The 13,003-nt window shown below is 34.9% G+C and overlaps 1 protein-coding gene and 1 pseudogene across 1 annotated transcript; both read left to right on the forward strand.

Annotated features, from left to right (window-relative positions):
* Positions 1-889: 889 nt before the first annotated feature.
* Positions 890-1,837, forward strand: LOC102481237 (olfactory receptor 6C2). Its single transcript, XM_006163872.2, has one exon. It carries the CDS (start codon positions 899-901, stop codon positions 1,835-1,837), a length of 939 nt encoding a protein of 312 aa, XP_006163934.1. The 5' UTR covers positions 890-898.
* Positions 1,838-3,658: 1,821 nt separating this feature from the next.
* Positions 3,659-4,639, forward strand: LOC102481651 (lipid droplet-associated hydrolase-like; annotated as a pseudogene).
* The last annotated feature ends 8,364 nt before the right edge of the window (positions 4,640-13,003 follow it).

The following is a 13,003-nucleotide window of genomic DNA, read 5'->3' on the forward strand; positions in this document are numbered from 1 at the left end:
AATATTAAGAAAGCAGCAGTGGGTTTGAAGTGAAAATTAAGACATAGTGGATTAAAGACTAAGATTAAAACTGAAGATTGAATTGTCTAGATGTGAGATAATAAGGAGACACTAATGCATTTTTAAAAGATTAAAATACATCTTGAAAAAACACAGCTTAAAAGGCTGTCTTCAGCAATATTAAGTGTCGATTAGCTTCTGACATTTTGAGAGAAAAAGGACCATAGTCAATTAACTGAATTTAAGATGAAGCATATGAGAATATTCATTTTGTAAATATCCTGAACACAACATTTCCTCACAGTATAGATAAAGGAGCTGTGCATCAAACCGTCTAAAAGTGCAATAGTGTTGATGATAAGGAATAAAAGTCGAGAAGAGTTCAGAAAAACTCAGGATCCTGTATTGTATGCTATTGATAGCATTGTAATTTGATTTGTACAGAAGAATGAACCATATCCTTAATGTAATCCTGATATAATGACAATTAAAGAGAATCCATATTCTTAATTGCCTGGATATGTACTATTTTCAAGATCTGTCTCAGACAGATAACTTCAAAGTACACAAAACATGACATTAATGTTCTCTAACCCTTTTATAAATCCAGTCCATGTAATAAATTGTAATAAACTACCACTGTAAATTCTGAAGGCTTAACAATAACTTGAATCGCTATGAAAAGATCCACTGCCCATATCTGTGAAATTCAAGAAAGCTACGGGATCTATACAAGAAAGCTAAGGGGCAATATTGATTATGATATAAATGTAGAAAATAAATACAGCTGGTTTGCTTGACTTCTACATGTGTAGGGTCTTTTACTAGGATTTTAATGTACACCTGCTCATAGATCTTGATTTTTCACAAGAAGATTAGGCATATATCAAGGGCAGAAATGACAAACCACACAGCAATAACAACTTTCATCCTGCTGGGACTGACAGATGACCCCCAACTTCAAGTTCTGCTGTTTGTCTTTCTACTTCTCACCTACATGCTGAGTGTAACAGGGAACCTGATTATCATCACCCTCACACTGGTGGACCCCCACCTTAAAACGCCTATGTACTTTTTCCTTAGAAATTTTTCCTTCTTGGAAGTCTCATTTACCACAGTATGTATTCCTAGATTTCTGTACAGTATCTCAACTGGGGACAATACCATTACCTACAATTCTTGTGTAAGTCAAATATTCTTTATTATTCTCTTTGGGGCCACAGAGTTCTTTCTCTTGGCTGCCATGTCCTATGACCGCTATGTTGCCATCTGCAAGCCTCTTCATTACATGTTCATCATGAACAACAGAGTCTGCACCATCCTTGTGCTCAGCTGTTGGGTCTCTGGTTTGATGATCATCATCACACCACTATGTATGGGCCTCCAGCTGGAATTCTGTGACTCCAATGTCATTGATCATTTTGGCTGTGATGCAGGTCCCCTCCTAAAGATTTCGTGCTCAGACACATGGGTGATAGAACAGCTGGTTATATTTGCAGCTATATTTGCACTCATTATCACCCTGGTCTGTGTGATTCTGTCCTACTCATACATAATCAGAACAATTCTGAGATTCCCCTCTGTCAAGCAGAGAAAGAAGGCCTTTTCCACCTGTTCATCACACATGATCGTGGTTGCCATCGCCTATGGAAGTTGCATCTTCATCTATGTCAAGCCTTCAGCAAAGGAAGAGGTGAACATAAACAAAGGAATTTCAGTTCTCAATACTTCTGTTGCGCCCTTGCTGAACCCATTCATTTACACCTTGAGAAACAAACAAGTGAAAGAAGCTTTCAATAACTCTATACAGAGAATTACATTTCTCTTAAAGAAATAGAACTTTCAATGAATCAGAATAAAATCAATGAAGAAAGTTCTCTAAACTTTTTCTATTTCTTTTACATTATTGTTTCTTTCTTACAATGTCAAATTGACCTTCTCAATTATGTTTAATATTGCATCCTGATCTTATCTTTATTCAGATCTTTTTTCAAGAAAACCTTGAAATTAAAAATTATTATTTCATAAAAAGATGTTTCTTTTTCTAATTTCACATTTTATTCATTTCCCTGGGGAAGAAAAGAAAGTTATAATACTTAAGAATATATGTTATTTGGAGTAAGTGGTTTAAGGTCACTGTACTCCGAAGTGGCCAACTGTGGTTCTAGGCCCAGAAGTTTGCTTTCTCACTCTCTCTCTCTCTCTGTCTCTCATTCTGTCCCTCTCTTGCCAAATTAAAATAAATTAAAAAGTTAAATGAAATAATTCTTAAAAATATGTTATGTATAAGTTAAATTATGTAGTAATAGTATTAGCTTTTTCTATATTAAGTTTTTTTCTTAAAGAAATCAATGCAGAATCTAAAGAATTCAGTTTAAAGCATTAATAACAGTGTCAACCAAGTCAAATAAAGAATTTCTGGGCTCAAAGACAAAACTTTTGAAAGAATCCAGTTGGACAAAAAAATTCTAAAAATGAAGAAAATATTGCATTCTGTGGGATATTAGTAAGCAAATAAATATTTACATTATAGGAATCTCAGAAGAAGAGATTTTTAAAAAGGCATTGAAAACCTATTTCATGAAATATCAGTTAATAACTTCCCAAATCTAGGGAGAGACATTAGTCTCTATATTCAAGAAATTTAAACATCAAAGAGATCTAATATAAAAGAGTTCGCTTCAAGGCACATTATAATATAATGTCGAAATGGCAAGAGAAAGGTGCTCAATCACATATAAAGTTATCCATCACACTAACAGCAGAGTTTTTGGCAGAAACCTTATAGGCTAGGAAAGGATAGAATGATATATTCAAACTTTGAAAAAAAAAATATTTCCAGTCAAGAATATTATACTTGCTAAAATTATTCTTCAAAACTGAAGAAGAAATGGGGACCAGCAGTTAGCATAATGGCTATGTCACTTAACTCCCATGTAGCCGACTGTGGTTCGAGTCCCGGATCCAGTGGTTTAAACTCATGTCAGGTGCATGTGCGTGCGTGCTCAAAATCCCCAGAGGAGAATGAAGGAGAAAGCATTGAGGCATGGCCATCACCCCTGGGGGGTGATTTTGCACTTCCTATCTCTCTTTCTGGTGAGCACATGCGCCCTATAGCAAATACTGAATTCATAAAGATTAGAATGACTCTTCAAGAAATACCAAAAGGACCTCTACAAAGAGAAGCAAAAGGAAGGTATATATCATAAAACCATGCAAAGGTATAAATTTCATAAGTAGAGCAATTACAAAAATGAGATTAAAACCTTAACACCATAGAAAACTGCCAAACAACATAGATAAGAGTAACAGAGTAACACGTTAAAAAAAGAAAACACACACACATAAAAACAGAAAGCAACCAACAAAATGATGGGTGTTAAAATCTACCTAATGATATATAATCTTGAATGTAATTAGATTAAACTCTCCAATAAATATATAATCTTGAATGTAATTAGATTAAACTCTCCAATCAAAAGAGATAAAGATATAGCTGGAGTCTCCTCAGGACTCTCAGAGAGAACCCACCACCTTCTAGACAGACAGGCTGAGACTGAAAGTAGAGTCATCACACTTGAATGATATGTAAGCACAACACATTGTCCTTTGTTAATAGAACATTGGCTTGCAGCTGAATTACCTTAGGTTCTTAGAAATGGACTCAGAAATCAAGGAAAAAAACTGTGTGCATGAGGAATTTATTTTGTGTGGTGGAGTTAAGATCCAGGGTCTAAAATATGGTTCCTGGACTGACCTCATGAGTGATCGAGGTGTCAGCAGGCCTAAGTCACTTATTTTTCATTATTCCTAGTAATCCAGCTTGGTTTTGTTTTGTTTTTTAGATTTTATGTGCCATTTGCAAAGGCTTTGTACTCTTTGAGGAACAGACACTTTCCAGTGTGTATTATTAGTCATGCTGTGCACATCTTAGCTCCCAAAGACAAGAAGATTCTTACATCAGAGGAGCCAAATGCTCAAGAAACTAAGGGCATCTATGGATTACATGGTTAACTAGAACACAAACTAAGTATCCTGAGAACTCATATTCCAAAGGAAATGAAGCTTGTGCTCCCTGGCCACTCAATGGGATGCTATTTTTCTCTTCAGATTTTGAAGCATGCCCCTGAGCTCCCAGTAATTCACTCTTTTCTGCTCTTTCCAACAATTGAGTGATTGTCTGAGTCACTCAATGGCAAGGTTTTGTGCTGGTTTAGCTATGTTCTCTATGTTACTTGCTACTAATTATTGGAACCATGTCCTGAGATAGTCAAGTCCTGGCTATGAGGAATTGCCATGTAAGTAACTAAACTAAAGACCATTTTCTTTTTTTAACTACAAACGTATTAGAACATTTCTGCCTTGGTAATGCTGTTTACCTTGGGGACCAAGATATGATGGAGGTGGTAAAGAGAAAGAATGAAGCCCCAAAGGAACTTTGTGCAAGCTTACCTTTTACTATGGTACTATGGATCTTTGGTGTCCAAAAGAGTACTAAGAAGACATCAAGAACAATTTTCCAGAAGGAGATATTTGACTCTGTGAGAAAAAAATAACTCACGCTTTTATCTTGTCTTTTAGCCAGGAAATGGCTGACGTGGTTGCTGATTGGCTCAAAGATGGCCTCTCCAAAATATAAGTACTAACAGGAATAGGCACCTCCAGCCAACACATGGAGGCAGTAGGAATACTGTACTTACTAGGTACATGTTTCATTTTGATGCCGATATTAGGGGAAAAAAAATAAGAAGCTCTTACCTTAAAAACTACCAGTCCCCAGTTGCTGGGCTGTAGGGTGAAATAAACACAGGTGGCCAATTATTCCATAGGTTTAATAAGTCATCTTCCAGGGCTCAGGGAGCACAATGACCTAAATAAGGTCTCATGTTTGCAGTAGCTGCCAGAAAGCACAATGGTTTATTTTGATAGACAGAATTTTTCAGACAGAAAACAATATGAATTTATTTGATTTTAATTGAGTTACATTGAAGAATAGGTTCTCCTGAAAGAAATTATGAAATAGGAACTAGAAACATAAGGAGGTAAGTGACTGTTAAGTGCATAGTTAGACATATGAAGTGTATGAGGTTGTGACAAGGAAACACTGACATTCCAGAAGCAGGAAGTGGTGATTGGGGCATACGAGCATCAGCCAGAGCCTCCACTAAGGACAGAAGATGATCAGTCCAGACAGACCATATGAATACTGCGCCCACATACAAATACTGCATTATCTCACTACCTTCTGGAATCTAGAAATGTTGAAGTCATGGAAAGTAGAAGGTAGATTGGTGGTTCCTGGTGGTAGTTTGAGAGATGCTCGTCAAATGTTACAAATTTTCAGTAACATGGAGAAAAAGTTCAGGAGTTCCTATTTAAAATAAAATAAAGGGCCAGTTGGTAGTGCCATGGTGGTGGTGTTTGATTAACATGGGAAAGATAGTAGGTTCACACTGGGACCCTCCTGAGCATGCTGATCATGTGGCTTGCATATGTGTGCTCAGGTTAAGGCAGACCAAGACTACATACGGAACACAAAGTGGGTACCCTGTTGGAGATGATTGCCTCTGTGTCTCTTTCTCTTTCTCTCTCATAGAATAAATAAAAATTTTCTTTAAATAAAGTTTGAAGAAAAACATAATAAAATAATAAAGCAAAGCATTTCAAACTAGGAAGATATTATAGAATTCTTAACTGACTCACACAAAAGAGATGAGATTTAAAAGAGGGAGGAAGAATGGAGAATTGAATCAGAATTTATATTTTGGTAAATCTGAATAAATATTGACCACCAGATTAATGATAATATCCTGAGTATTGTAAAATATTAAAACAGAATTTTAAAACAGCATAGGATTTAGGACTAGCATGGTCAAAGGCATTAAGGTGTGCTACTATTTGTCTAAAGAAAGCCTAGTCTAGTATATGTTAGACTCATTTCATTCAAAATAGACTTCCGCAAGTATTTTTAAAGTAGTACAAACCAGAACAGATGACCAGCAGATGGCATAATGGTTACATGTAATCCCATATAGTCGCCTGTGGTTCACGTTCCAGATCCAGAAGCTTAAAACTCATGCTGGGCATGTGTGCATGCATGCTCAAAATCCCAAGAGGAGAAAAGGAGGAGAAAGAATTGCTTGTGACCAACTTCCCTGCAGGTGATTTCTCGCTTTTTGTCTGTCTCTGTCTGTCATTCTGGCAAGCGTGCCCACCCTATCGGAAAAACAACAACAGAAAAACAGAAAAGAACAAAACAAATCAAGTATCAAACAACTATGTAGAAAAACACAGAATTAGAGAAAAAGAGATAAGCCCAAAGGAAAGAAATAGATATTGTGCTGAACAGGCAAAACAAATTAAACGCTAAATTGTATAGGTGTATATATTTGTGAGGCACAGTGTAGTTTTTCAAAGCATGCATAAGTGCCTAATAATCAAATAAAAGATATAGACATATAGCATATTTAAATTCAAATATACCAGTAATTTGAAAAAGTAATAAAAAAAAAAGACTTTTCTGAGACTTAGACAGACATTCAATTTCTTAAAACCAGAATAGTCCAAACCACAGCCCACGAGTACCATGGACAGGAAACTTGCTATGGCAGAAAAGTATAAATAGTTGTTTCTTAATCCTTGCAATCAACTTTGAAACTCCAAGTTTAATAGAATGATCATTTTCATGGATCAATGCAGAGATACCTACTTAAGTTTAGAAGGCCCATGTCTCTTAGTAGTTTAATCTCTTGTAATTATCCCTTTCATGGTACCTACAAAGAACATGTCAAGTTGAAAGTGTTACTGCATTCAGAAAAGTCCAAAGCTGCAGTTTCTGAATACATATTTGTATTATTGTATTTGTATACTTCAGGCAGTCCTCCCAGTATATGGCTTTTACCAGTAAGGGTTAAAACTGCTACAAATTATGTTGCCCAGTAACACTGTGTATGTGCCACCTTTATAATCTAGAAGTGTAAAACATGGATGGTCTTAAGTTTAACCTGCCATTTTTTTTGATAGAAGAGAAAAAAATTTCATTCAAATGGTTACTTGTAAATTTATATGGGAAAAGATGAGTCTTTTAAGAATAGATCTTTTCAATGCAATAAATTCTTATGAGACACGTATTAAATATGTGTACATAAGATTTTAAATAAAAGGCTAGAAAATATATGATGCAAATACTGAACAAAATAAAATTGCTTTGAATATGTTAATAATAAGACTGAGTGTACTTTAAAATCAAAAAGGAGAAAAGCACTAAAGAGAAAAAGAAAAGTTTAATAATGACAATATTTTCACAACTGATGTAATTCCAAATTTGTATAGCCTTATTACTGGGTCAAAGTATACATAGCTAAATAATTAGAAACTTCAAGAGGAATAAGCACATCTACAACAAATATTTTAATAATCTCTCAATAACTGATAAAACAAGGAGATAATAACAAATGTGTATGAATTTCTACATATGGTGAATACTTGGCCAAATATTTTATCATGGAGGATTAGGTTAAGAAAAATATTGACTATCGAAAAACATGCATACTCATATATTCACAAACTGTAATAGAGAACTAAATCATACTTTTGCATTTTTTTCTTGTTATGATGGGTTCTTGGTCTTTCTTATGCTATTGCTGTATCTTATTGTCTCAGAGGAAAAATATCCCTTTTGCCACTTATTTTAGTTGTTCTGGCAAATTGAATTGCACAGAAGATACATTAGTGATGTTTGATCCTGGTCACTAAGGATTCTTTACTTTATTCACTTGGGTGATCCCAGAACACGTCTATAAGATTTAAAAGAAATCATAAATATTATTGTTTTTGGATTAGAAAAGCTAATTCCCTATTCAGATAGATCAGAATATTTTCTTTTCTCAAATGAGAAAAATTATTTTTCCCCATTACCCTAGATGTTCTAACCATCATGACTAAGACAAATATATATATATATATATATACTTCCATAGTTTAGTATAAGAAAAAATAAAAGTCTTTAAAGTAGATCCTTATTTGATGTGAAAATGGAAAACTAGAATCCAAGATGCCAGAAGAGGCCAGCAGAGTGAATGTAGGACGATGGTTCTGTTGGAGAATGCAAAGCCATGTGCCTTAACCAGCATTGTTAAATCCACTAAGCAGCTGCCAGACAAAGCCATGAAAAATTATCAGAAGAGTAAGTACTATCAGGTAGATAAGAGAATGACTTTCTCTTTTTAGAGATATAGGAAGTATCTTTTGTTGATGCATTCTTCTATAAGCTTGTTAATGAAATAGAAATAGAAATAGAAATACAAAACATCATTAGAGGACACTGTGAGTGACTAAATACCAACAAACAAGAAAACCTGAATGAGATAGACAAATTCGTGGACACATGTAATCTACCAAGATTGACTCAGGAGGACATAGAAAGCCTGAATAGACCCATAACAAGCAATGAGATTGAATCAGTAATAAACAACCTCCCAACAAAGAAAAGCCAAGTTCTGATGGCTTCTAAATTCTACAAAAATTGTAAAGAAAAGTTAACTTCCATTCTACTAAAGTTATTTTTAAAGACCCAAAAGAGAAGAATACTCTCAAATTCATTTTATGAAGCCTCCATCACCCTCATCCCCAAAACAGACAAAGACATGACAAGGAAGTAAAACTACAGACCAATATCTCTCATGAATATAGATACAAAAATTCTCAACAAGATACTAGCAAATCATATACAACATCTTATAAAGATGATTATACATCTCTACCAGGTAGGCTTTATTCCAGGATATAAAGATGGTTCAACATATACAAGAGCATAAATTTAATGCACCATATTAGCAGAAAGAAAGATGAAAACCATATGATAATATTATTCAATGCAGAAAAGGCATTTAATAAAATAAAACATCCCCTCATGATTAAGACTCTCAGTATAGAAGGGTCATTTTTCAATACAATAAAAGCCATCTATGAAAAACCCATAGCTAATATCATACTGAATGCAAAAAAAACTTAAAGCTTTTCCACTAAAAACTTGTACAGTGCCAGGCTGTCCACTTTCTCCACTCCTTTGCTTTTTAAATTTAATTTTATTATTTCATTCATTTATTTCAATTTGAACAGACACACACAGACACACACAGGCACACAGGAGAGAGAGAGAGAGAAAGAGGGGAGAGAGAGAGAGAGAATGAGAAAGCAAACCACCAGGTCCAGGACTTGAACTATGGTCAACCATGTGGGGATGTCCAGCACCTTAACCATCACACTATCTGCTGGCCCCTCTCCACTCCTTTTCAACATGGAATTGGAAGTCTTAGCCAACACAGTTATAAAAGAGAATAATGTAAAAGGCATTCAAATAGGGAAAAAGGTGAAATTAGCTCTATTTGAAGATGACATGATTGTATACATAGAAGACCCAAGGGTATCCACGAAAAAAAAAAACCTCATGGAAGTAATAAATTAGTACAGTAAAGTTGCAGGATACAAAACCAACGTACAAAAATCTATTGCATTTCTACATATTAACAACAAGCAGATGGAGGTAAAACTGAAGAAGGTAATCACATTTACCATAATCACAAGAAGTATAAGATGCCTAGGAATAAATCTAACTGAAGAAGTCAAAGATCTCTACAAAGAAAACTATAGTAATATAAAAAAGATAAATTGTAAATGACACAAGAAAGGTAAAGACATCCTATGTTACTGGGTTGGAAGAATTAATATAATCAAAATGACAATTCTACTCAAATTAATCTATGTATTTTATGTAATATCAACCAAATTATCAGAGATATTTTTCATGGATGTAGAAAAGACAATCATAGAATTTATCTAGAATCATAAAAGACCCCGTATTACCAAAGCAATCCTGCACAAAAGCGTGGTGTAGGAGGCATGTCACTCCCTGACCCCAAAATGTATTACAAAGCTGTGATAATCAAACAGCATCATACTGGCACAAAAACAGACATGTGGAAAAATGGAATAGAATAGAAATGCTTGAAATAAACCTCAAAACATACAGCCAGCTGATTTGTGACAAAGAAAACCAATCAATCCATTGGAAAAAGGAAAAACTCTTTAGCAAATGATGCTGTGAAAACTGGGATCCATAGGCAGAAAAATGAAACTGGATCACTATCTCTCACCATTAACACAAGTCAACACAAAGTGGATCAAAGATTTAAACCTAAGACCTCCAAGAATAAAACTACTGGTGGAAAACACTGGAGAAACTCTGGGAGACATTGGGAAGGCAAAGACTTCTTAATGCAGACCTTCAAAGCACAGTCAATAATTCCAAAAATAGATACAGACCTTCAAAGAAAAGTCAATAATTCCAAAAATAGATAAGTGAGATTACATCAGATTTAGAAGTTACTGCATGGCAAAAGACACAGTAATTAGTGTGAATTGACAACTTTTGGAATAGGAAAATGTTTTTGTAAACTGTGCCTCAAATAAGGGACCAATAAACAGAATACCCAGGGAACTCAAGCAGATTACCCAGAAAGCAATGATGAACCCAAATTTAAAGATGGGAGAACGGGCTGAACAAACAACTGTCTAAGGAAGGCATACAGCCAGCCAAAAACTATATAAAAAAAAGGTTCAACATCCTTCATCATAAGGGAGATACAGATCAAAACCACAATGAGATACCACCTAACCCCAGTCAGAATGGTGAAGTTTAAAAAAAAAAAAATGGTAAAGGCTGAGGTGATGTTCTGAAAGGGGAACTCTCCCTGGTAAGTTCTGAGGTGATGTTCTGAAAGGGGAACTCTCCCATGATGCTGATGAGAATGCAAATTGGTCCAGCCACTATGGAGAACAATATGGAGGTTCCTCAAAGATCTTCAAATAAAACTACCATATGACCCAGCAATTCCACTCCTGAGTATCTTCCTAAAAGATAGGACACTCGGTCAGAAAAGTGCTTGCACATCTATGTTTTCTGTGGCATTATTCACAATTACTAAGACATAGAACCAACCCAAACGTCCGCAAACAGATGAATGGATTGGAAAAGCGTGGCATGTATACTCTATGGAATACTACTTAGCCATATAAAACAGCAAGATTTTTGGCATTTGATAGAAAATGGACGAATATGGAAGATGTACAACTGAGTGAAGCAAGCCAAAGTGTGGAGAGACATTGCGTGTCTCCACTTAAAATATATTGACTGTCCACGCTCTACAGTGGAAAGTGAAAGATTAAGTGATATAAAACTGAGGAAAATGGTTACACTGGAGATAGTGTGGGAAGAGGGTGGAATAAGTGGGAGAGTGTGAGCAAAGAAATTAAGGAGAAAAATAGAAAGTCAAGGTATTTACAGGATACAGAAATGGTTGTTCTCTGTTGATGATAACTTGTATAATATCCTCAACTGGACTGGTGTGAGGTTTATTCATGTTAGGTAAATTCAATTTACAAGCTTAATCACAATATGTTGTGATTAAGTGTATAAAATAAATTAAAATAAAAAACATTTAAGGAACTCAAAAATGGAAAATTATCTTTTGATGATAACATATATGATAATATCTTTAACTGGACTAATAAAATATGCAGTGTATTCATGCTGGGAAAACCCATTTTACAAGCTGTAATAATATATATCAGAGATAGGATAAGATGGGGCCTGACTTTTTAATTTCAACTTATATTCAATCAACTGCACTACTCTGCCTTTCAGGTTGCAGTGTAATATTGACAGAAATAGGAGGAGAGATGATGCTTTGCTACAAGCATATAATCTGACGCTGGACTCTCTTTCTCTGTCTTTATCTTCTCTCACTCTCTTTTTACAAAAATATACTCAGTTGATCAATTTGCCCACTCATATTTTTTATTACTTTATTAACTTTAAAGAAAAAAGTAGGGTTGTCTCAAGCTTTCATATATATGTAACATATTTTATATACCACAAATACAGCATATTCTAGTTTATGTAAGAGTTCACATTTTGGTAAGGAGAAAGAATATGAGATAAAATTATAGTTATCATTTCTCTGCCAATTTAGAAGTACAACTAATATCCATATGATCTGAAGAATTAACTACAAATGCATCATTTACTGAAACCACATAAGAACTACTTGAATTGGGAAACCTACACAAGGGACTCTCAAAAATCTCCATTATCATAACCAAAGTGCATGTAACCATTATATATATTAAAAATCGTAATGAAATAATTTCAAAAACTAACAAATTTGTATGATGTGTAAGTTAAAATAGATAAAATGAAGAACTCAATATGTAAAATTGTAGTAGATATAACAGCAGGAGCAAAGAAATTAAGAATCATTCTAATATTCTAGAAATAAAGATAGAATTATCTCAAAATTCTTTACAAATTAGTTTCAACTATTATATTCATGAAATTGTAAAACAATGATAACTAGTAGTATTAGAAGATTTAAGGCCAGCCAGTGGAGTAGTGGTTAAGGCTCCTGGATTCTACATGGCTGACCACACAGTTCCACTCCCAGATCCAGCAACTTAAAAAACCCACTAGACTCATGTGTATGCATGCCTAAAATTCCAAAAAGAGATGGAGGAGAAGACATTGCAGTATGGCCATCCCACCAAGGGGGTGCTTTCTCACTTTCTCTCTCTCCCCCTCTCTCTCATAAGCGCATGTATGCTCTGAAAAATGTTGAAAAAAATATATTATATTAAAAGCTTTATAATTTCACTCCGGGTGAAAAGTAGTATTCTTTTAACCAGGAGGTGTAAAGTGAGGAGTGTAATATTAGGTCATTGAAAAAGTAATGATGTATTTTTTTTTTTTTTAGGGAGGTTTTTGCTATAGGGCGCGTGCGCTCCCCAGAGAGACAGAGAGACAGAAAGCGAGAAATCACCCCCCAGGGGGGATGACCATGCCACAATCCCTTCTCCATTCTCCTCTTGGGATCATGGGCACGCACGCACACGCGCCCAGTGTGAGTTTAAGCCACCGGGTCCGGGACTCGAACCGCGGTCGATTACA

Source organism: Tupaia chinensis, unplaced genomic scaffold (genome assembly GCF_000334495.1).
Source record: "Tupaia chinensis unplaced genomic scaffold, TupChi_1.0 Scaffold143422_1, whole genome shotgun sequence".
In the NCBI taxonomy this organism is placed as follows: Eukaryota; Metazoa; Chordata; class Mammalia; order Scandentia; family Tupaiidae; genus Tupaia; species Tupaia belangeri.

Bases quoted from the DNA above. Each gene is read 5' to 3' on its own strand.
- LOC102481237 (XM_006163872.2), top strand. From the start codon at position 899: ATGACAAACCACACAGCAATAACAACTTTCATCCTGCTGGGACTGACA.